A 24,700-nucleotide genomic window follows, 5' to 3' on the forward strand; every position below is an offset into this window, starting at 1 on the left:
ACCCATTCAACAAATACAAGATCGGTAGTAAATTTGTAGATGGTATTGGAGCCATATCTGGCTACACAGTCATGGATATGGAGTAGAGCAGGAGACTAAACCCAGCCTCGACACCCCTGTGCTGATGGTCAGCAATAAGTGTTGTTGCTAAAATCGTACTGATTTGAGGTCTGTTAATGAGGATGTCGTGATCCTAGTTGCACAGGGATGCGCAGTCCCAATTTCCAGTTTGATGATAGGTTTGGAGGAGATGATGGTGCTGAATACTGCTGTAGAGCACCACCCAAAACGTCACCTATCCATGTCCTTCAGTGATGGCGCATGACCCGCTGAGTTACTCCACCAGTTTGTGTGCTGCGCTAAACACTGAGCTAGTCAATGAACATTAGCCCGCTGTACATGTTCTTGTTGTCCAAGTGGTCTAGTGCAGAACAGAGAGGCAACAGAATCGCATCTGCTGTTAATGGTGCATACAGATCATTACCAAAGCAGGAGTTGATACACTAATTCATAATACATTTCAAAGCACTTCATTACAGTGGGTGAAAGTACCACCGATTGGATCAGAGCCAGTCACTTTCCAGAAGTTCACCCTCATGATGGATCATCTGTTGTCGGCCTTGGAGACTGTGGATGTGCATGAAGGTGCATCGTGGTTCTGCATTTCAGAGCAAGCACTGAAAGCATTGAACTCGTCCACTGTCACTTCGCTGACACTTGAGTTAATTGGTTTCACCATATAGGAAGTGATCACCCGTAAGCCTGCCACTGCTATTGGTCTGTTCCTCGGTTTAGAGCTAAATTGTTGACCGAAAATCACATTCTCGATGGCCTTTGCGGTCATACCAAAATTTCTCATATGATCCTGTATCGCTGGACTTGAATTCCCCAGATCACGTTCTCAGTAGATTGTGGACTTCCTGATTTATTCAAGACTTCTGTTTAGGAAACACTCGGAACCTAGTAGGGACACACTTCCATAGAAATTCTTATGTTGCTGACAACCATGGCGCATTCGCCCAGGTCTGTTGCTGAGTCTTTGAACATGCCCCATCTACCAAATCCAAGAAGTTGCAAAGTTGTTCCTCTACCTCCCCTGACATGCTCTGTACAATCCTCACCGCTGGGTCTTCACTTTTGAGTTGCTGCCTATACACAGGAAGGAGGGCTAACAATGGGAATGTGGGGCGAGCATAATGAGATAAGTCAGTCAGTCGATTTGAGGGGCTGACCCTATACTCAATGCCCCGACTGATTAAGGTAAGCACACCGCATGCCTTCTTTACCACTCTATCTGCTTGTGTTGCCACTTTCATAACACCATGCAGTTCAACCCCCAAGATTCCTCTGTACATCAATAGTATTGATGGTCTTCCCATTACCTCATGTTGTGTGTCTCTTCCTCCCCATGACAAATAATCAACGTGTCAACCTCAGCATTTCACAACAGCAAATGAACCATTTAATCAGTTAAACAGAGGTTTGCTGACCCACTGAAAGGAGAACAGAATTAAGAAGCACCCTCTTGAAAGGCCAATTTGACATTCATGTAGATCTGAAACACTGTCATAGGTGAAGTGACTTTATACCTCAAGTAAAAGATGTAAAATTCAGGTTAAAAAAGTTATTGAAATTTGATTCATTATCCAATGTCGCCCAACTCAAGCTTCTCCAGCAGAGGGAATGCCACATCATCTACACAAACCACCATGTGACTAAAGTGAGAATATTACATATTTAATGAAAATCTGTAACAACAACAATAATATATTTAATCTTACCCAAGAACTTTGAAGATTCTAGGGATTTCTTCCTCAAACTTTGAATCGGGTGGTTGATAAGATGCGTCAATTAAGTTGTACAGAAAAGAGAAAATCTTCAGAAACTCCTTAGCCGTGGGTGACTGCAAACTCTTCACCGAAAAAGAGTGTGGATAACCATTGTCCCCTAGAAACTTGAACATTTAATTATTTTTTAATTTTTAAAGTAGAAAAACAAACTATGTACATTCAGGACAACACCAGCAACCATGCTCTAATTTCCCCCCCCCCCCAAACGTTCCCATTGCATACCATTGATGGTATGAAAGGACCATGCCTTGTGTTATCCATAAAACTGGGCTGCCAAGTAACCATTGGAGAAATGTATCAACATTCATAAAAACATAAGAGCCTATTTTGCAATATATTGGGATAAGGCGATGCTTCAACTCCATGTTCAAGCACGAGCCCCACACCCCATAATTCCCTTGGTGTCCAGAAATTAATCTGTTTTGTTTTGAATCAATGACTGAGCCTCCTCACCCAATAGGGTAGAGAAATCCAAAGATTCATCATACTCTGCGTGAAGGAGTTTCTCCTAATCTTTGTCTAACCACCTTTTATTTTCAGACTTAGCCTGGTTTCTTAGCTCTTCAGCAATGACCTGCCATACCCCCATGTAAAAAATTTAAACTCAATGAGACAACCTTTTACTTCCCTCTAGAGATGCTGCTTGACCTGCTGAGTTCATCCAGCAGATTCCAGCATCTGAAGCCTCTTGTGGGTCCAACCTGCTGCGGGAAGCAAGGGAGAAGATTCCTGGGGTCATGACAGATAATTACATTTTTGGAGGCCATAGGTGAAGTGCCAGGACAAATGGCACCTTTATACAAGAGGACAGCAGGGTTCAGCCAGGTCATTTACCAGTGGGCAAGTCTAACATCAGTGGTAGGAAAAATATCAGATGGTATCTAATCCTGATTCCTGCAAGATGATATACTTTGACAATCCCAGAAAGGCAGACATACCTCTCTGGGTGAAAAACATTCCCCCTCAGAACAGGATTAAATGTCTTGCCCCTTAGCCAAAATCTGAGTCTAAGTAGTTTTGAAGAAAAGTTACCTGCAGTCCACCCTATCTATTCCTCTCATAATTTTGTATAGCTCATTGATGTCTGCTCTTAATCTCCTTTGTTGCAGGGAAAACACACCTAACTTCTCCACTTTCCTTATAATGTAACTGCTCCATCCAAGAATACATACATCCAACATACTTGGCGAATAAGGTTTATTGTATTGTAAGTACACAATACGTCCCTTTGAACACTTGTTATCCACTTAAGCACCAAAGTTATTTTTCTGCATTGCATTCTGTTTGCTGCAGTCATATGTAGGCTTTTCTATATCACCTTACCCATTCTCACAATCCCACACAGCAAACCTGGACACTCAACATCCTCTAATTGGGACAGCTGGGCCCGACTATCAATCCCTGCAGAACTCCACTGATCACACACTGCCGATCCAAAGTCAACTTATTCCAATGTTGCTTTCTGTCACATAATTGCTGAAAACATAGAAAATAGGTGCAGGAGGAGGCCATTTGGCCCTTCGAGCCAGCACCGCCATTCATTGTCAAAACTGAGCAGAGAGGTTATGGCTGGATACTCACTGCGAACGGAGAGTTTTTAAAATAATATTGCATTGCCTCAAGAGGCCCTAATGTGCTTAGATATGAATTGTAAGGACGTGCAACATGCTGAAAAACTCTGTGCCATGTATGATGTTATTGTGAAATGTCTCAATGCTTCCAGTGATCCCTTTTGTAAAAGTAAATGTAAGGTACCCAACATCAGACCTGGGTGGAATGAGTTTGTGGCTGAGCAGTACGCTGAGGCAAGAGAGGCCTTTAGACTCTGGTCAGAGGCAGGTAGGCCTAGACAGGGGGTATTGCTAGATATGAAAAAACGCACAAATGCTAGAGTTAAGTATGCACTTCGTTTTATTAAGAAAAATGAAAACACAATGAGAGCAGACTCGCTTGCCATGAAGCTACAGAATAACAACCTTACTAACTTCTGGAAAGGGGTCAAAGTAATGAATAACAGTAAAACACCCCTACCGTCTGACATTGACAGTGTTAGTAGCCCAGAAAAAATAGCTGAGAGTTGGCGTGAGCACTACTGTAATCTTTTTAACTGTGTTAAAAGTAACCCAGTTAGAATCAATCATGAACATATTGATCTCTCTGTAGATATGGTAGTTAGGGCAGCAGATGTCTATGATGCCATTAACATGTTGGATAACAACAAAGCCTGCGGTATGGACTGCATTACTGCAGAACATCTAAAATATGCCAGCTATAAGCTCTGCCCTTTGCTTTCCATGTGCTTTAATGGTTGTCTGGTTCATGGTGTCCTGCCAAATGCTATTATGTCTGTAATGTTAGTGCCTGTGCTTAAAGATAAGGCTGGTAAGCTCAACAGTATTGATAATTACTGACCTATTGCATTAGCCAGTATCTTATCTAAAGTACTGGAGAGAATACTGTTGACAAAGCTAGAAATGTATGTTCTTACTACTGACAATCAGTTTGGGTTCAAAAGAAAACATGGAACTGACCTGTGTATCTATGCTCTTAAAGAGATTGTGTTCAGGTACACAAGCCTGAATTCATCTGTATTTCTATGTTTTATTGATGCGTCCAAGGCATTTGATAGAATTAATCATGAACAATTGTTTGTAAAATTGCTAGATAAAGGTGCCCCTAAATTCTTAGTGAGAATTTTAGTGTTTTGGTATGCCCATCAAACGTTTCAGGTTAAATGGGACAATGTTGTATCTGCTCCATTCTGTGTTAGTAATGGAGTGCGGCAAGGAGGAATTTTGTCTCCTATTTTATTTAATGTTTATATGGATGAATTGTCAAATCAGTTAAATAGGTTAAAAACTGTCTGTCTTGTGGGCAACACTATTGTTTATCATCTTATGTATGCAGACGACCTGGTCCTGCTCTGTCCACATAGTGCTGGGCTGCAGCAGATGCTGAAGGTGTGCTCTCAGTATGGCCTTGATTATGACATAAAGTATAACGCTAAGAAAAGCCGCATAATGATAGTTAGAAGCGCTGAGGACAGGAAATCAACTTTTCCGACCTTTTATTTGTCAGACAGTCCTCTTGCTGTGTGTGAGGAAATTAAATACCTAGGTCATGTCATATCCGATGACTGGACGGATGACAAAGACCTCTACCGACAGCGCTGTAAAATTTATCTTCAAGCTAACATGCTTATAAGGAAGTTTTCTATGTGCTCTGACTCTGTGAAGTGTTCCCTGTTCAGAACCTACATCACACCGTTATATACTGCTCAATTGTGGTCTAATTATAAGAAAAAGAGTATGCAGAGGCTCAAGGTAGCATACAATGATGCAATGAGGTTGCTACTTCGTGTCCCTAGGTGGCATAGTGCCAGTCAATTGTTTGTGTCCACTAGAGTGCCAACCTGTGAGGCACTCTTAAGACAGCTGATGTTTAGTTTTATGTGTCGCCTGGACAAGTCAGAGAACCACATAATTGAAGCCCTAGTCAGCCCTCTGAAAAGCTGCTATAGATTCACTTCTAGGCTAAGACGGCATTGGTGCAATAGCTTGTATATCTTATAGGCTAATATGCAATTTTTAATGTATTTTTGTATCTCCTTATACTGTTCGATGTGTTATATGGACCTGTGTCTGAAATAAAGCTTTAATAATAATTGTGATCATGGCTGTTCGTCCCCAATCAATAACCCGTGCCTGCCTTCTCCCTATATCCCTTGATTCCACTAGCCCCCAGAGCTTTATCTAACTCTCTCTTAAATCCATCCAGTAATTTGGCCTCCACTGCCCTCTGTGGCAGGGAATTCCACAAATTCACAACTCTCTGGGTGGCATTTTTTTTTCTCACCTCAGTCTTAAATGGCCTCCCTTTTATTCTAAGACTGTGGCCCCTGGTTCTGGACTCGCCCAACATTGGGAACATTTTTCCTGCATCTAGCTTGTCCAGTCCTTTTATAATTTTATGTTTCTATAAGATCCCCCTCATCCTTCTAAACTCCAGTGAATACAAGCCTAGTCTTTTCAATCTTTCCTCATATGACAGTCCCGCCATCCCAGGGATCAATCTCGTGAACCTACGCTGCACTGCCTCAATCACAAGGATGTCCTTCCTCAACTTAGGAGACCAAAACTGTACGCAATACTCCAGATGTGGTTTTACCAGAGCCCTATACAACTGCAGAAGAACCTCTCTACTCCTATACTGAAATCCTCTTGTTATGAAGGCCAAAATTCCATTAGCTTTCTTCACTGCCTGCTGTACCGGTACGCCAACTTTCAGTGACCAGTGTACAAGGACACCCAGGTCTCGCTGTACCTCCCCCTTACCTAACCTAACCCCATTGAGATAATAATCTGCCCCCTTGTTTTTGCCACCAAAGTAGATAACCTCACATTTATCTATATTATACTGCATCCGCCACGCATCTGCCCACTCACTCAACCTGTCCAGGTCACCCTGCAACCTCCTAACATCCTCTTCAGTTCACACTGCTACCCAGCTTTGTGTCATCCGTTGTGTATTTGGGGGTCTGCAGATAACACCAATTAGTGCCTTCTTGCAATTCCTCAACTTAATCCACAGTGACTCTACCTCGTCAGTCCCTATGTCTTCCCTCGCAAGGGACTGGATTCCATTCCTCACCAGAAGAGCTACTCCTCCTCCTCTGCCCACTTGCCTGTCCTTTCTATAGGCTGTATAACCCTGAATATTACGTTCCCAGACCCAATCCTCCTGCAGCCACGTCTCGGTATTCCCCACAATGCCATATCTACCAACGTCTAACTGAGCCTTAAGCTCATCTACTTTACTTCTTATACTTCGCGCATTCAATTACAATACTTTTAATTCCTTACGCATCACACCATTCACATCGATCCCTATTACACTTGGCCATACTCTCCTATCCCTTTGTGAGCTTTCTTTCCCATTAATTCTGGGATCATTAACTATCCCCACCCCCCGACCCCCTTACTTAGTTTAAAACCACCTGTGTTGCAGTTGCAAACCTGCCTGCCAGAATGCCGGTCCCCCACCTGTTAAGGTGCAATCCATCCCTTTTGTACAGTTCCCCCTTACTCCAAAACAGGTCTAAGAATCTAAATCCCTGCCCCTGCACCAGTTCCTCAGCCACACATTCAGGTCCTGTATCTCCCTGTTCCTGCTCTGGCCAGCATGAGGAACTGGAAGCAAATCAGAGATAACCACCCCGGAGGTCCTGCTTTTCAGCACTTTTCCGGGCTCTCTAAAATCACACTTCAGAATATTCATCCCGTCCTTTCCGACATAGTTTGCGCCAACATGCACTACAACTTCCGGCTGTTCACCTTTGCCCTTGAGGATTTTCTGCACTCTGTCCGTGACATCCTGGATCCTGACACTGGGGAGGCAGCACACCATCCTGGAATCCGGTCTGTTGCCGCAGAAACCCTGCCCGTACCTCTCACAATGAAGTCTCCAACTACCACGGCGTTGCCCGACGTTGGCCTCTTTGGTTTTGGCTCAACAGCACTTTTTGCTTCGCAAGCCAATGCGCTGCTCAGTGCGTTAACGACTTCTGTCCCAACAGCTTCTAAGTGGGTGAACCTGCTCACATGAGGTACAACACCCGGGGACCTTTGCATTCCATGTTTACTTCCCTTTCTCACAGTCACTCACCTTCTCTCTTTCAGTACCTTAGGTATAAAAATCTTGCTGTAGGACTCGTCGAGGAACGACTCAGCTTCTCGGACAAACCTGAGGTCATCCACTTGCTTCTCCAGTTCCCCAACACAGTCCTTCAGGAGCTATACCTGGATGCACTTCTCACATTTGTAGCAGCCAGAGGCACCAGCGGTGTCCTTGACCTCCGCCTCCACTGCCCCCAACTGCGCAAGCGCAGCTGACGAGTTCCTGTTGTGACGCACCTGACCCGCCCCCTACCTCACACACTCACTCCATCCCCCCCGCAACACACCCCCCATCCACTCTTAGCGGTTCTCCAGCGGCACAGCCATTCATGCCCATTGCGTTTCCATTGTGACGTAGAACACGCAGGTATTACTTCGCAGGCACAACTGACGGACACGGCAAGTGGAAAAGGGATTTATTAAAGCTTAAAATGTGAATAACCCTTAAAATATAACAACTTAAATGTTAAAGATGAGATTTATTCAGTCCATTCTTTCTTGTTGTGTCCTGCAGCGGGGGGAGGACGGCTTCAGGCGGGGGTTGTCGGGGGCCGGCGGGAGCGTTCTGTAGCCGGGGGAGAGGAAGGGCTTCAGGCAGGGGCGTCATGTAGCCGGGGACCGGAACGGCTTCAGGATGGGGACGCCAGGAGCGACCTGTAGCCGGGAAGGGGGACACGGCTTCAGGCAGGGGCCGGTGTGGGTGATGCAGCCGGGGAGGGGGGCTTCAGGCGGTGGCTTTCTGGAGGGCTAGTACGTGTGTTGAGGGCCAAAGGGACTGGATTGCGGATGGCTAGTACGGTCATTGTGGACCAAAGGGAATTGTCTTAGGCTAGTACAGGTGTGTGGGCCGAATGGACTGTTTGCCAGAGGGCTAGTATGGACGGCGTGGGCCGAATAGATATTTCTTGCGCTAGTATAGGTGTTGTGGGCCGAAAGGGACTGGTTTCCAGATGGCTAGTATGGATATTGAGGGCTGAATGGACTGTTCTTGGGTTAGTACGTGTGTTGTGGGCTGAATGAACTGCAGCTGGGTACGGCTTCAGGCGGGGGCCGGCGGGAGCGTTTCATAGTCGGGGCCGGGGATAGCTTCAGACGGGGCCTGTCGGGAGGGGACCCTCTGCCGTGGCCTACCGCTGCCACTGCTTACTCCTGCATTCAGACAAGGGCCGGTGGTGGGGGGGGAGCGTCCTGCAGTTATGGACTGGCTTTCTGGAGAACTAGTACAGGTGTTGTGGGCCAAAGGGACTGGTTTCCAGAGGGCTAGTGCAGATATTGTGGGATGAATGGACTTTCTTGGGCTAGTACGTGTGTTCTGGGCCGAAGGGACGTGAGCCTCTGAGTGAGGCCGGGATGGGCGGGGTACCGCTGCGTCCAGCCGGAGCAGGGAGCCGCTGAGTGAGGCCGGGGCCAGGAGCTGTCCCCGTCCCAAGCTGCATGATGATCGGGTGCCGTTTTTGCGCAAATGTAAAAACAACGCAAACCGGAACAGGACAAGATGAGCGTTTTAGTTATGTGTAGATTACAAATTCCAGCATTTTCCCCAACTGCCGATGTTAGTATTTTATTTTCTCTCTCCTTTCTTTCTAAAATAGTGGAATAACAATTGCTAGCTGCAGGAAACATTCCAATATCTGTAGAATATTAAAACATCACAACTAATATATCTGTTTCAAACTGTAGGAGGAAGATCAAGTCCTTGGGCCTTACTGGTATTCAACTTCTCGTATATTATTTTAATTAGAGATTAATTACGTTTTCAAATGTTGTCACTGATGCATATGATGAATGGATAGCTGCCTCCAAATGACGACAGCACTCTTTGGAAGAAGTACAACAGCAGAATAGGAAATAATTGCAGGCATACTCCTTCCCTGGCACATCACATACACAGCCCTTCCATTTGAATTACCAGGTGATTTAAAATTAGATTTACCTTTTATCATCTATATATTGAGCAGAGTGGATACATCCTGATACAAAATTCTCACCTCTTTTGAGAACATTAAGCGCCATTGAATGGAATGGCTTAAAAATTGTGTTATCCAAAATTATGTTGTGTTAAATGTTAAAATACCTCACAAAGTTGCCGAATACACTGCTGGACAAAAGATTTATCATGAAGTGGTCGTGGATCTTTTATCTTTTCTGTTCCTCCACAGGTACCATAGAGATTTGCAGAAAAGGTTCCAATGCTGCTTGTCCTGCAGCAAAAATAAATGAGAAACAAAGCTAGCTAACCAAAATATAAAAGCAGCATTTTTTCAATGAACTAAAAAGGGTACTTTTAACTGTTGAAGCAATTTTACCGCATTTAGAAAACAAATTGCTGAACTGTAAACAGAATACAAGGGGAATCAATGAAGTTACAGAATTCATGTGTTGCTTCAAGTATTTTTACTTTAGGATGTGGAGAGATAAAAACATGAAAAATATTATTTTTAAAATACGTTGCTAAATACGTTTTAAAACAAATAAAAAATTCACAGTACTTGCAGAGATTCACTGCACATTGTGTATTAATTAGACAAAGACTATAGAATAGTAAAGGCAACCTAAAGGTTACAAGGGTCAAGACCTCAAAATATATACCCACTATACTTGCCATTTTATGGTACCAAATGACACGAGAATGTTATTTGTTGCTCTTAACTGGTGGAGCGTTTTGAGGTGATGAGAAACGATGCTATGATAATGGATGGTCTGGGTTCTGACGAAGGGTTTCTGATCTGGAATGTTAACTCAGATTCTCTTGCCGTGGGTGTAGCCAGACCTGCTTAGTGCTTCCACATTTTTGACCTGGTAGCTCAGATTTAGTTTTGGGCTTAGTTGTTCAGGTTTAGTGATTGCATATGCTATCTGAGGGTTGAATCATGGTCAGTTTTAACATTGAATATGGAAAGTAATCAAGAAAGCAGAAATATCAGAACGTGTGACTGGCAAAATTTGATAAAACCCCAGCTATTGCCCAGACGGTGATTCGGCTAGGACTCAGAAGGTAGATTTAAAATCAGCCAATTTTTCCTGGGGATTTATTTCTGTGGGACATCCACCTAAAATAAAACATATTTCATTTTAGAATATATTACAATATCTAAGTTGAGTATCTTGATGTCAGAGTCCATAGTTCCCTGAAACTATCACCAGTGGGCAGATGGTGAAAAAAGAGAAGAAATTAGGCTGAAGAAGAGTCCCGACCCCAAACATCACCTATCCGCGTTCTCCAGAGATGCTGCCTGACCCGCCGAGTTACTCCAGCATCGTGTATCGTTTTTTGGCATTGGTCATAATTGCCTTCATCAGTCAGGGCATGGAGTATAAGAGTGAGGTGGTTACTTGATAAAACTTTGGTTGTGCCATATTTGGAGGACTGTGCGCAGTTCTGATCACCCCATTACAGGGAGGAAGTAGATGCTTTGGAGTGGGCGCTTAAGAGGTTTATCAGAATGCTGACTGGATTACAGGATATTCAGTGCAAGATAGGATGGACAAACATGGATTTTTTTTCTCTAGAGCATCAGAGGTTGAAGGGAATCCTGATAGGAGTACATTAAATTATGAGGCATAGAGGTTAGAGTCAGAAACTTTTCCCCACTTGGTGAAAATATCAAAGCCTAGAGAGCATAGCTTTGAGGTGAGAGGGGCAGCATGCTGCAGGCGGGCCGGAACTACTGGAAGGCTGGAGCTGCTCGCCGGGAACACTCCCGACCGCTCACCGGGAAAGTGTGCTTAGAGCCACGAATGCAAAGTACAGATGAAGTGTCAGCAAGATGGAATTAGATGTATAGGTGATAAATTCTACTTGTACGCACATGCTACATTTAAAATTTAGTGTGCAAACGTAGCTCCAAAACCTTCAGCAAGGATAAATTAAGTTACATTTACTTCCTAAATTTGCTTTTATATGTGTCATATGTAAACACAAAACGTGCTCATCTCCAATTAAAAACAGAAAACACAGAACATGAAATACTTGATTGAAAGGGGACATTACATGGAAGGATACAACAAAGTGCAGACTACACTACAATGCCTTTTGCTTGAGGTTAGAGATCACATATAACAAAACTATTCAAAGACGAGGATAATTGCTCTCCTTACCTTCTTCCAAAGAAGCTAGTTCTTTTCTCAGAGGTTCCCGTACCAAGCCATGGGTTCCTTGACACACTGAAAAAGGGTACAAACTTCACTCAGTAAAATAAAAATCCAGTCACTGATTCTTAATATCCCAATTGTTAAAAGTAAAATTGAATGTTAACTAACAAGTCAAATGAATGCCTTGTACACAAGAAGGTATCTCCTAAATTCAAAGCAACATTGAATGGTAACTGAATTAAAATTAGCTTGAATTAACATCTTCCAGGCAATGAAGAGGTAGTCAGTCTTATTTAGTAGAAGGACCTCCCCTATCTATCCTTAGAGCAATTTATGGGTCAAAGATCTAGTTTTGGGGGGGGGGGGGGGGGGAAGAATTTGTTTTGAGTTCTGGTATTGAAGGTGGAGTGGGAGTCGATCATTGATGTGGACCTCCATGTTATCCAGATGTTCCAGGGATTAGCAGGGGGCTAAACTGATGGCCTCTGCCCATGGACCTTTGCAGCAGCAGACGATTCCAGTGCATCATGATGCCTAGGAGACTGGAGACATGCACCATGATCAGTGTCTAAAAGGATCTGTTTTTTCACGTATTGTGATAATAGTGTTCTTCTAAAAGCACGTCAGAATGGAGGTTAAGCGCCACCAATGGCTGCCTTGCCAACATTGTCAGTCCTTTCCTTCTTTGTGTTTTAATTGTACCTGTTAAATGTATGTTTTTAGTGTCCCTTAGCTTGTTTTATGTGGCGGGTGGTGAGAGGTTGGAGGAAACTTTTTCTAATCTCTTACCTCGATGGAGATACAATTTATTTCCGTATAGTATCTCTGTCCACACTGCGGCCTAATATCAAGGAGTTGGCAGCCTTTGCTGAAGACCGTTTTTGAGAGCTCCGCCGCGGTCGCCTGCGGAGCTCGCGATCCCTTCGTCAGGAGTCGACCTCGGAGCTCCAACCCTCTGAGTTACTCCAGCTTGTTGCGTCTACCTACGGGAACTCCAAGCCGCGGGAGTTTCGTCCGCCCCGACGTGGGGGCTGCGGCAGCTTCGACTGCCCCGACGGATGGCTCGACTGCGGGAGAATAAAGTGGAAGATTGGACTTTTTTGCCTTCCATCACAGTGAGGAATGCGGGGAATCCGTTGTGGTGGATGTTTATGTTAACTTTTCTTCCTCTCGAGACCCTTCTTCCTCTCGATCAAAAACATCACCCATTCCTTCTCTCCAGTGATACTGCCTGTCCCACTGAGTTACTCCAGCTTGTTGTTCTATCTTCACAAACTGAAGGGCTGGTCAAGATTGTGAACATTGACCATGGGTAAAGGTACACCCGAGACTATTCTCACAGGTGACATAATTCCACAGACCTGTTCAAAACCAACTTAGAAAGCATTGAGCTCACCGGGTTGGGATGCTAGAAGTTCTTCCAGACTTCGCTTTGTAGCCTGTTATGGGAGGCAAGCCTGCCACAGTTGATAGCTGTCTGTGTGGTTAGTCTGGTAGTCTAACTTGGTCTGGAATTTTTCTCTTGACATCCTTGATGGCTTTGTGAAGGCCATGTACTGTTTTCTTGTGCAGATCAGGATTGCCAGACATGAACATCGCAAATTTGGACTTCTCCAGGGAGCATACATCAGTTCATCTATGGTTTTCTGTTATCCAATTGTCTTCTTTGCACACAGTGCGGCATACTCATCTAGGTTGGCTCACAGTGCCCTTGAATAGGGAACAGTCCATCAACTCAAAACAGTCCTGTGGAATCTCATCTGTTTCTGTATTCGGTCTTCGCACTTCAGTTTCTGTTTTTAAGAAGGGAGTAGGAGCAGAGCCATGTAGTCAGATTTTCTAAGATGCGGGGGGGGGGGGGGGGGGATAGAGCATTATGCGTCTTTGATGCGTACGGGTGGACTATTCAACATCAAGATCTAGATGACCACAACTTACACAAATCATCAACATTTAACAAGAGCCACCAAAAAAAACACCAAAATTTAAACTACTTTAACTTACCTTTGAGGTGTAGCTAGTCCATATCTGTTTGCTTCACTAATTCTGTGAGACTGCAAAGATCTGTGGCCGCCTGTGTTTTGATTCATTGTGAGAGCACAGCTGAAAGGTAAATAATCATACTGTTGAGATACTGATAAATATCACTCAAAGAGAGGCACATGTATTAAACTACAATTGCACATGTAGATCATATAGTCACATTTGCTTTCAACCTTCTGGTTTCTGCTCTCATTGGCCCTAATACAGCAATGCAGGCTTATGCGCTATTACTGCACAGAAATACACTACCAGCCAGGTGCACATGTATGTAAGTTTGCAAACACCATCCTGTGCACATCACCACTGATACATCTAAACCCAAAGCTATCGAATGAAAAGCTGCATTTGCCCGACGTCTAAATTTGAAACAGAAAATGCTAAAATATCTGATCAGTGGAAGGCATTTAAAAGTGAGACAGTAAGAATTAAGAATCAGCCAAAGTTAAAATGAGAAATTTACAGAACCCTGGTTAATGAGGGATATTGAAGGCCTTTTTAAAGAAAAGAAAGTACGTCAGGTACCCAAAATGGCTTGAGGGTTATACTAATATTCTGGTCACATCTATATCAGGAAGGAGGAAGTACAAGAGGTATTGGAGCGCATCAGGGTGGATAAATCTCCAGAACCTGACAGGATCTATCCCAGGTTACCAAGCGAAGCAAGGGAGTAGATTAGTGGGGTACTGACAAAGATTTTTGCATCCGGAAACTACATGCTGGTGATTCTGAGGAATAAGATTTATGTTCATTTGGAAAGGCAGGGATGATTAAGAGTCAGCATGGTTTTGTGCAATGGAGATCATGTAACACAAATCTAATTGAGTTTTTTGAAGCAAATTGATGAAGATGGAATGCTTGACAAAAATTATGTAATCGTGAAATGACCGTTTCTGATTGAAAGTCTGCAACATGGAGTACCATGGAAATCTGTGCTGGGATGTTTGCTTTCTATTATATATAAATGCTTGGATGAGACTGTTGGGGACATGATTACTAGTTTGCATATCACAAAAGTTGACCCAGGATACAGCACAGCTCAATTAGAAAGTTGTGCTGAGCAGTGGCAAATGGAATTTAATCTAGATTTGAAATAATGCATTTTAGCAACTATAATTCTGAACATGGAGAAATGGTAGGGGCATTAACAGTATTGATATAGAGCAGGATCTTGACTGCAAGTCTGTAGCTCCATGTCAAAGTAGCAAAGCAGGTGAATTGGGTAATGACAAAGGCATTTGGGCTGAAGAAGGGTCTCAACTCAAAAGGACACCCATTCCCTTTCTCCAGAGATGCTGCCGGGATTACACCAGCATTTTGTGTCGACCTTCGATTTAAACCAGCATCTGCAGTTCTTTTGAAGGCATTTGGCCTGTTTGCTTTCACAGGCCATGGCATTGTGTATAAAAGTTGGGATGTTGTGTTGTAATTTTCTAAAACAATGGTTAGAATGTACAACGTACAATTCTGGTTGCCACACTGCGGGGAATGATGCGGCCGCAATTTAGAGAATGCAGAAGGGATTTACTGGGAAGTTATCTGAAGACTGGGTAGGTTAGCTTCATTCACACTGGAATGTAGGTGACCGAGGGTGACGTTCCAGAAATTTGAAAAATTATGAGGCAGTCTTTTCCTCTTACAGGGCAAGGGTGTCCATAGCAGAGCAACACAGGATTAATCGCCTTAATAAATACAGGCTTTGCGTATGACACAAAGCTGGGTGAAAGTGTGACAAGACAATAGATGCAGTAGTAGGCCATTCAGCACTTCAAGCCAGCACTGCCATTCAATGTGATCATGGCTGATCCTCCCCAATCAGTACCCCGTTCCTGCCTTCACCCCATATCCCCTGATTCCGCTATCTACAAGAGCCCTATCTAGCTCTCTCTTGAAAGTATCAGGAAAACCGGCCTCCACTGCCCTCTGAGGCAGAGAATTCCACACTCACAACTCTGTGTGAAAAAATGTTTCCTCATCTCCGTTTTAAATGGCTTATTCTTAAACTGTGGCCCCTGGTTCTGGTCTTCCCCAACATCGGGAACATGTTTCCTGCCTCTAGCGTGTCCAAGCCCTTAACAATCTTATATGTTTCAATGAGATCCCTCTCATCTCTTTAAATTCCAGAGTGTACAAGCCCAGCTGCTCCATTCTCTCAGCATGACTGTCCTGCCATCCCGGGAATTAACCTTGTAAACCTACGCTACACTCCCTCAATAGCAAGAATGTCCTTCCTCAAATTAGGGGACCAAAACTGCACACAATACTCCAGGTGTGGTCTCACTAGGGTTCTGTACAACTGCAGAAGGACCTCTTTGCTCCTATATTCGATTCCTCTTGTTATAAAGGCCAACATGCCATTCACTTTCTTCACTGCCTGCTGTACCTGCATGCTTACTTTCATAGACAGATCTACAACGACTCCCAGATCCCGTTGTACTTCCCCTTTTCCCAACTTGATGCCATTTAGATGGTAATCTGCCTTCCTGTTTTGCTACCAAAGTGGATAACCTCACATTTATCCATGTTAAACTTCATCTGCCATGCATCTGCCCACTCCCCCAACCTGTCCAAGTCACCCTGCATTCTCATAGCATCCTCCTCACAGTTCACACTGCCACCCAGCTTTGTGTCTTAGCGCCGAATGCGGCCCATAACCCGAAATCATCTGGCCCGCAGGCGGATTTTTTCCCCTTAATCATCCGGTCTGCCGGGCGCCCCAAGCAGCAGCGGCCAGGAGCCCCGTGCAGCAGCGGCCGGGACCCCCGAGAAGGAGCGGACGAGCTCTGGCTGTACCCCATCCTGCGCAAAGCTGGCATGGCCGCGCACCTTCTGTGAACATGTTTAAGAAAGAACTGCAGATGCTGGAAAAATCGATGGTAGGCAAAAATGCTGGAGAAACTCAGCGGATGAGACATGCAAGGATTGCATGAGGCTGCCTCACCCGCTGAGTTTCTCCAGCAATTGTCTACCTGTGAACACGTGATTTGATGCCTGCCATCCGGGGCAGGATCCATATGTACACGTGATAGTTGTGGCCCGCAATCTGCTCACAGACATATGTCCCGGCCCGTATGTAGAACAAGGTTGCCGACCTGCTCTAGCGTGTCCAACCCCTTAATAATCTTATATGTTTCAATAAGATTCCCTCTCATCCTTCTAAATTCCAGAGTATACAAGCCTAGTCGCTCCATTCTCTCAGCATACGAGTCCCGCCATCCCGGAATTAACCTTGTGAACCTACGCTACGATCCCTCAATAGCAAGAATGTCCTTCCTCGAATTTGGAGACCAAAACTACACACAATACTCCAGGTGTGGGCTCACTAGGGCCCTGTACAACTACAGAAGCCCTAGAACTCTTTGCTCCTATACTCGACTCCTCTTGTTATAAAGGCCAACATGCCATTCGCTTTCTTCACTGCCTGCTGTACCTGCATGCTTACTTTCATTGACTGATGAAGTGAGCCGGCGCGCCTGACTGACTCCCCCACCCCCCCCTCCCCCAGAGTGGCCCGGGGGGGGGGGGGGGGGGGGGGGGGGAGAGTCATCTGGCACGCCGGCTCTGCCACACCATGGGCAGCCGCCAACCAAGCCACCCGTCCACGTCCACACGCTCGGTGGTGGAACAGGAGCTGAGACTGGGAACTGTACCGCCCTTGCCCCCTCCCTCTGCAACTGCAAACAACCCCACTCTCCTGCTCATCTAACCCACCCATCTCCCCCCCCCCATCACCTTTCCCTCCCAACTCCAGTCCCGTCCCGACCCCCTGGGAAACTGAAGGGAGCGACTGGCACTGTCCTGCTGGCATCGCCGATGTGAAGACAGTGCAAAGCCCCCGCGCCCGGTGCAATGGGCGGGGAGCTGGAGAGGGGAGGGAAGGGGTCACACACATGGCCGGGAAGCAGAGGGGTGTGGGTGGGGGTGGCGACAGACAGGGCCAACAATGAGTGGAGAAAGACAGAAACACCGATGTGCAAAGGAGACCTACAATAGTGCATGATCTCTCTCGCGTTATGGCAGGTGATTGTCGCCTGCCCGCTGTTTCTGACGCTAAAGCCTTGGGATCATTGCCCTTCGTGTTGGCGTGGAGGGGGAGGTGGGTATTGTGCTGTTTGATCGCCCCCTGCTATCCCAGGGACAGGGAGACACAGCGGCTTTTGAGACTGGTGGGCAATCATTTCTAAAGTGTCTGCCCACACAGTCAGTACACCTCTCCTACACTTGTCTCCCGCACTAAGATCATCCCGCAGAGAATGATCCCAGCCTAACCCAAGAGCCATGTCACCCCAGACAGATCCCTACACCCCCTCCCACCCCCAACCTCTCTCCACCTCAACTCACGCCTGGGCACCAAAGCAGCTCAGGAGGCGAACCCTGAGCTCCGTCTCCCAACAATCTGATGTGCACATCCGTCCACATTCAAAGATTTCATCTCCCGTCTCCCCGCAGTGTGTAGACATGGCAGTAAATTCAATTAAAATATATCAAATCTGTGTGTTTCAAACAAATCATAAGTATAACTGCTCTGGCACTTGAAGGTCACATCAATAGATGCGGTCGCGCTGAATTCTATCTTTAAAACAAAGCCACAGGATGGAGAGGTCTTCTTTAACACTGTTGCTTATTAAAACATAACACTGTTGCTTATTAAAATAAACCTTCAATCAGGATTGGCTCAAGAGTAACTCAGGAGATGAACTTGGAACATCGCAGAAATGACAAGTAAATGGCAAACTTGTCATACCCGTGGGAACTCGGTTAAACTCTTGATCATACACTTGGGATCTCGTACACAACCACGAGTCTTTCACTCGGGGTACCTCGTGGGTCAGCTCCTCCCATGAGACAGCCCTTTTACATCCTCAAAAAATTCCAGAAGATTAGTCAAGCATGATTTCCCTTTCATATATCCATGCTGACTCGGACTGATCTTGTTACTGCTATCCAAATGTGCCGCTATTTCATCTTTTATGATCGACTCCAGCATCTTCCCCACCACCGATGTCAGGCTAACTGGTCTATAATTCCCTGTTTTCTCTCTCATGAGGAAACATGAGCTGTGATGAGGCTGCAGGATGACTTGGATAGGTTGGGTGAGTGGGCAAATGCAGTATAATGTGGATAAATGTGAAGTGGCAAGAACAGGGAAGTAGATTATTATCTGAATGGTGTCAGATTAGGAAAAGGGGAGATCTGGGTGTGCTTGTACATCAGTCACTGAAGGTAAGCAAGCAGGTACAGCAGGCAGTGAACAAAGTTAATGGCACGTTGGCCTTCATTACAAGCGGATTTGAGTTTCGGAGCAAGGAGGTCCTACTGCAGTTGTACAAGGCCTGGTGATACTGCGCCTGGAGTATTGCGTGCAATTTTGGTCTCCTAATTTGAGGAAGGATATTATTGCTAGTGAGGGAGTGCAGCGTAGGTTCACCAGGTTATTTCCCGGAATGGCAGGACTGACATGATGAAAGAATGGACTGACTGGGCTTGTATTCACTGGAATTTAGATGGATGCGAGGGGATCTTATAGAAATATATAACATTCGTAAAGGATTGGATAGGCTAGGTGCAGGAAAAATTTTCCTAGTGTTGGGGGAGTTCAGAACCAGGGGTCACAATTTAAGAATTAGGGGTTGGCCATTTAGGACTGAGATGATGAAAAACCTCTTCACCCAGAGCGTTCTGCCACGGAAGGCAGTAGAGGCCAAGTCACTGGATGTTTTCAAGAGTTAGATTTAGCTCTTTGGGCAAAAGGAATCATGGGATATGGGGAAAAAGCAGGAACAAGGAACTGATTTTAGATGATCAGACATGATCAGTCTGAAGAAGGGTTTCGGCCAGAAACGATGCCTATTTACTTCGCTCCATAGACGCTGAGTTTCTCCAGCACTTTTGTCTACATTCGATTTTCCAGCATCTGCAGTTCCTTCTTGAACATGATCATATTGAATGCTAGTGCTGGCTCAAAGGGCCAAATGGCCTACTCCTGCACCTATTTTTCTATGTTTCTATCAGTCACACAACAGGGAACCAGGCCCTTCGGCCCAACTTATCCATGCCAACCAACATGCCCCATCTATACAAATCCCACCTGCCTGCATTTGGCCCTTATCACTCTAAACCTATCCAATCCATGTACCTGCCCAAATGTGTTTTAAACATTGTGATAGAACCTGCCTTAACTACCTTCTCTGGAAGCTCACTCCATATCCCTACCACCCTTAGTGTAAAAAAAGTTGCCCCTCAGGTTCTTATTAAAATTTGCACCCTCACTTTAAACCCATGTCCTCTGGTTTCTGATTCCTCTACAGGGTAAAAGACTGTGCATTTATGCTATTTAAGCCTCTCATATCTTATACACCTCTATAAGATCACCTCTCGTCATCCTGTGCTCCAAGGAATAAAGCCCCAGCCTGCTCAACCTCTGCCTATAACTCAGGCCCTCGAGCCTCGGTAATGTTCTCATAAATGTTCTATTCACCCTTTTCGGTTTAACAACATCTTTCCTATAACACTAACAGGGTGACCAAAACTGAACACAATACTCTAAACGTAGCCTCACGGGTGTGTTGTACATAGTCAGGGCGAAATTTAAAGGAAATCTTAAATGCAGATTTTTCCAGAGGTGTTGTAACAGGCTGCCTGAGAAAGTGGGGCGCAACTGGGAATAACCTCTCACTCCCTCCAATCTGTCACACTCGCCCTCTCCCGTCTGTCAACTTCCCCTCCCATTCCCAATCTGACCTTTCTGTCCTGGACGTCCTCCATTGTCAGAGTGAGGCCCAGCGCAAATTGGAGAAACAGCACCTCATATTTCGCTTGGGTAGTTCACACCCCAGCGGTATGAACATTGACTCCTCTAACTTCAGATAGCCCTTGTTTTCTCTCTCCGTCCCCTTCCCAGTTCTCCCAATATCTTACTGTCTCCGACTACATTCTATCTTTGTCTCGCCCCCTCCCCTGACAGAGGGTCTCGACCCGAAACGTCGCCCATTCCTTCTCTAGAGATGCTGCCTCACCCGCTGAGTTTCTCCAGCATTTTGTGTCGATTTAAGCCAGCATCTGCAGTTGTTTCTTACACACTCTCCCACCGTCCCCTCATTCTTCCCCACCACCTCAATTCCCCCTCCCTCAGGCAGTCTCTCGCCCTCCACCGGCCCATCTTCCCCCTCTCTGTCTCTCTCGCACTACCCTCTCATTCTTCTCCACCACCGCTCCCCCCCTTTCCTCCCTGCTGTCCCCTCTATTCTCTTCTTTCACCCTCCAATCACTCACCGGCCCACCTTCACTCCTCTCTCCCCGCTCTCCTGTCCTCTTCTCCCGTCAAGCCGCTCGCGCCTTTCTCCAACGGATTAAAAATTTGGCGCCCACAATGACGTCAGCCGTGACAGGCACGTCGGCGGTCACATGTCGTCGGGCGTCACCAGCGCGGCGTCACGTCTAGCGCGCGTTGCCGGCGTCAACGCCAAAGATCAAAGCCGCGGCCGGAGCAGTAACTGCCAGCCAGTCAATGAGGGGTCCTGTCGTTCATCACTAGAGGGAGGGCCGTGGGGTGAGTGGCCGAGGCAGTAACTGCCAGCCAGTCAATGAGTGGTCCTGTCGTTCATCAGCAGAGAGAAGGCCGGGGTGTGCGGCCGGAGCAGTAACTAGTCACTGGTCCTGTATGTGGAGGGAGGGCTGGCGATGGGCAAAGCTCCGAGTGGCCGGCGCAGTAACTCCGGGTTAGTGAGTGGTCCTGTTCTCGTTCATCAGCAAAGGGAGGCCCCGGGGGCGAGGGTGCCGTGTGGCCGGAGGCAATAACTCCGGGCGAGTGACTGATCTTGTCGTACATCAGCAGAGGGAGGGCAGGAGAGCGTGGGGCCGAGTGGCCGGGGCAGTTACTCCGGGTCAGTGACTAGTACTGTTGTTCACCAGCAGAGGGAGGGCTGACGTTGTAATTCCCAGTTAGTGTCCTGTTGCTCTTAAACAGAGGGAGGGCTGGGTGGGGGGCGAGGAGCCGAGCCAGTAATTCCGGGCTGGTCCGATTGACTAGTTCCGTCCAAAGATTGTAGAGCAGACTAGTATCTTTGGTTCCGCCCTTGTTCATCAGCAGAACGAGGACTGGGACAGTTAATCAGTGTTAGTGACTGGTCTATGTAAATGATTCGTCCTGTCGTTGTTCATCAGCAGAGCGAGGGTCGCGGCAGTAAATCCAGATTAGATACATAGATACATAGAAAATAGGTGCAGGAGTAGGCCATTCGGCCCTTCGAGCCTGCACCGCCATTCAATATGATCATGGCTGATCATCCAACTCAGTATCCTGTACCTGCCTTCTCTCCATACCCCCTGATCCCTTTAGCCACAAGGGCCACATCTAACTCCCTATTAAATATAGCCAATGAACTGGCCTCAACTACCCTCTGTGGCAGAGAGTTCCAGAGATTCACCACTCTGTGTGAAAAAGTTTCTTCTCATCTCGGTCCTAAAGGATTTCCCCCTTATCCTTAAGCTGTGACCCCTTGTCCTGGACTTCCCCAACATCGGGAACAATCTTCCTGCATCTAGCCTGTCCAACCCCATAAGAATTGTGTACGTTTCTATAAGATCCCCTCTCAATCTCCTAAATTCTAGCGAGTATAAGCCAAGTCTATCCAGTCTTTCTTCATATGAAAGTCCTGACATCCCAGGAATCAGTCTGGTGAACCTTCTCTGCACTCCCTCTATGGCAATAATGTCCTTCCTCAGATTTGGAGACCAAAACTGCACGCAATACTCCAGGTGTGGTCTCACCAAGACCCTGTACAACTGAAGTAGAACCTCCCTGCTCCTATACTCAAATCCTTTTGCTATGAAAGCTGACATACTATTCGCTTTCTTCACTGCCTGCTGCACATGCATGCCTACTTTCAATGACTGGTGTACCATGACACCCAGGTCCCGCTGCATCTCCCCCTTTACTAATCGGCCACCATTTAGATAATAGTCTGCTTTCCTGTTTTTGCCACCAAAGTGGATAACCTCACATTTATCCACATTATACTGCATCTGCCAAACATTTGCCCACTCACCCAGCCTATCCAAGTCACCTTGCAGTGTCCTAGCATCCTCCTCACAGCTAACACTGCCCCCCAGCTTAGTGTCATCCGCAAACTTGGAGATGTTGCCTTCAATTCCCTCATCCAGATCATTAATATAAATTGTAAATAGCTGGGGTCCCAGCACTGAGCCTTGCGGTACCCCACTAGTCACTGCCTGCCATTGTGAAAAGGACCCGTTTACTCCTACTCTTTGCTTCCTGTTTGCCAGCCAGTTCTCTATCCACATCAATACTGAACCCCCAATACCGTGTGCTTTAAGTTTGTATACTAATCTCTTATGTGGGACCTTGTCGAAAGCCTTCTGAAAGTCCAGATACAACACATCCACTGGTTCTCCCCTATCCACTCTACTAGTTACATCCTCGAAAAATTCTATAAGATTCGTCAGACATGATTTTCCTTTCGTAAATCCATGCTGACTTTGTCCAATGATTTCACCACTTTCCAAATGTGCTGCTATCCCATCTTTAATAACTGACTCTAGCAGTTTCCCCACTACCGATGTTAGACTAACTGGTCTGTAATTCCCCGTTTTCTCTCTCCCTCCCTTCTTAAAAAGTGGGGTTACGTTTGCTACCCTCCAATCCTCAGGAACTACTCCAGAATCTAAAGAGTTTTGAAAAATTATCACTAATGCGTCCACTATTTCTGGAGCTACTTCCTTAAGTACTCTGGGATGCAGCCTATCTGGCCCTGGTGATTTATCGGCCTTTAATCCATTCAATTTACCCAACACCACTTCCCGACTAACCTGGATTTCACTCAGTTCCTCTATCTCCTTTGACCCGCGGTCCCCTGCTATTTCCGGCAGATTATTTATGTCTTCCTTAGTGAAGACGGAACCAAAGTAGTTATTCAATTGGTCTGCCATATCCTTGTTCCCCATGATCAACTCACCTGTTTCTGACTGCAAGGGACCTACATTTGTTTTAACTAATCTCTTTCTCTTCACATATCTATAAAAACTTTTGCAGTCAGTTTTTATGTTCCCTGCCAGTTTTCTTTCATAATCTATTTTCCCTTTCCTAATTAAGCCCTTTGTTCTCCTCTGCTGGTCTCTGAATTTCTCCCAGTCCTCTGGTATGCTGCTTTTTCTGGCTAATTTGTACGCATCATCTTTTGCTTTGATACCATCCCTGATTTCCCTTGTTATCCACGGATGCACTACCTTCCCTGATTTATTCTTTTGCCAAACTGGGATGAACAATTTTTGTAGTTCATCCATGCAGACTTTAAATACCTTCCATTGCATATCACCGTCAACCCTTTTAGAACTAATTGCCAGTCAATCTTGGCCAATTCACGTCTCATACCCTCAAAGTTACCTTTCTTTAAGTTCAGAACCGTTGTTTCTGAATTAACAATGTCACTCTCCATCCTAATGAAGAACTCAACCATATTATGGTCACTCTTGCCCAAGGGGGCACGCACAACAAGACTGCTAACTAACCCTTCCTCATTACTCAATACCCAGTCTAGAATAGCCTGCTCTCTCGTTGGTTCCTCTACATGTTGGTTTAGATAACTATCCCGCATACATTCGAAGAAATCCTCTTCCTCAGCACCCCTGCCAATTTGATTCACCCAATCTATATGTAGATTGAAGTCACCCATTATAACTGTTTTGCCTTTGTTGCACGCATTTCTAATTTCCTGTTTGATGCCATCCCCAACTTCACTACTACTGCTAGGTGGCCTGTACACAACACCCACCAGCGTGTTCTGCCCCTTAGTGTTTCGCAGTTCTACCCATACCGATTCCACATCCTCCAAGCTAATGTCCTTCCTTTCCACTGCGTTAATCTCCTCTCTAACCAGCAACGCTACTCCACCACCTTTTCCTTTCTCTCTATCCCTCCTGAATATTGAATATCCCTGGATGTTCAGCTCCCAGCCTTGGTCACCCTGGAGCCATGTCTCCGTGATCCCGACTATATCATAATCATTAATAGCTATCTGCACGTTC

At 45.7% G+C, this 24,700-nt stretch overlaps 1 protein-coding gene across 3 annotated transcripts in view; it reads right to left on the reverse strand.

Annotated features, from left to right (window-relative positions):
• ndc80 (NDC80 kinetochore complex component) overlaps positions 1-21,062 on the reverse strand; it is a 78,874-nt gene extending 57,812 nt beyond the window's left edge. For 2 of the 3 annotated variants that reach the window (XM_033045396.1, XM_033045392.1), the window contains exons 1-5: positions 20,930-21,062; positions 13,622-13,720; positions 11,624-11,689; positions 9,600-9,726; positions 1,782-1,954 (exon numbers count right to left, since the gene is read on the reverse strand). In XM_033045396.1, coding sequence (XP_032901287.1) covers positions 1,782-1,954; positions 9,600-9,726; positions 11,624-11,689; positions 13,622-13,707 — 452 coding nt within the window. In that variant the 5' untranslated portion in view covers positions 13,708-13,720; positions 20,930-21,062. The remainder of the gene's footprint in view (positions 1-1,781; positions 1,955-9,599; positions 9,727-11,623; positions 11,690-13,621; positions 13,721-20,929) is intronic. The other variant, XM_033045393.1, reaches the window with a different exon arrangement.
• Positions 21,063-24,700: the final 3,638 nt, after the last annotated feature.

The sequence above is a fragment of the Amblyraja radiata genome, chromosome 27 (assembly GCF_010909765.2).
Source record: "Amblyraja radiata isolate CabotCenter1 chromosome 27, sAmbRad1.1.pri, whole genome shotgun sequence".
Classification (NCBI taxonomy): domain Eukaryota; kingdom Metazoa; phylum Chordata; class Chondrichthyes; order Rajiformes; family Rajidae; genus Amblyraja; species Amblyraja radiata.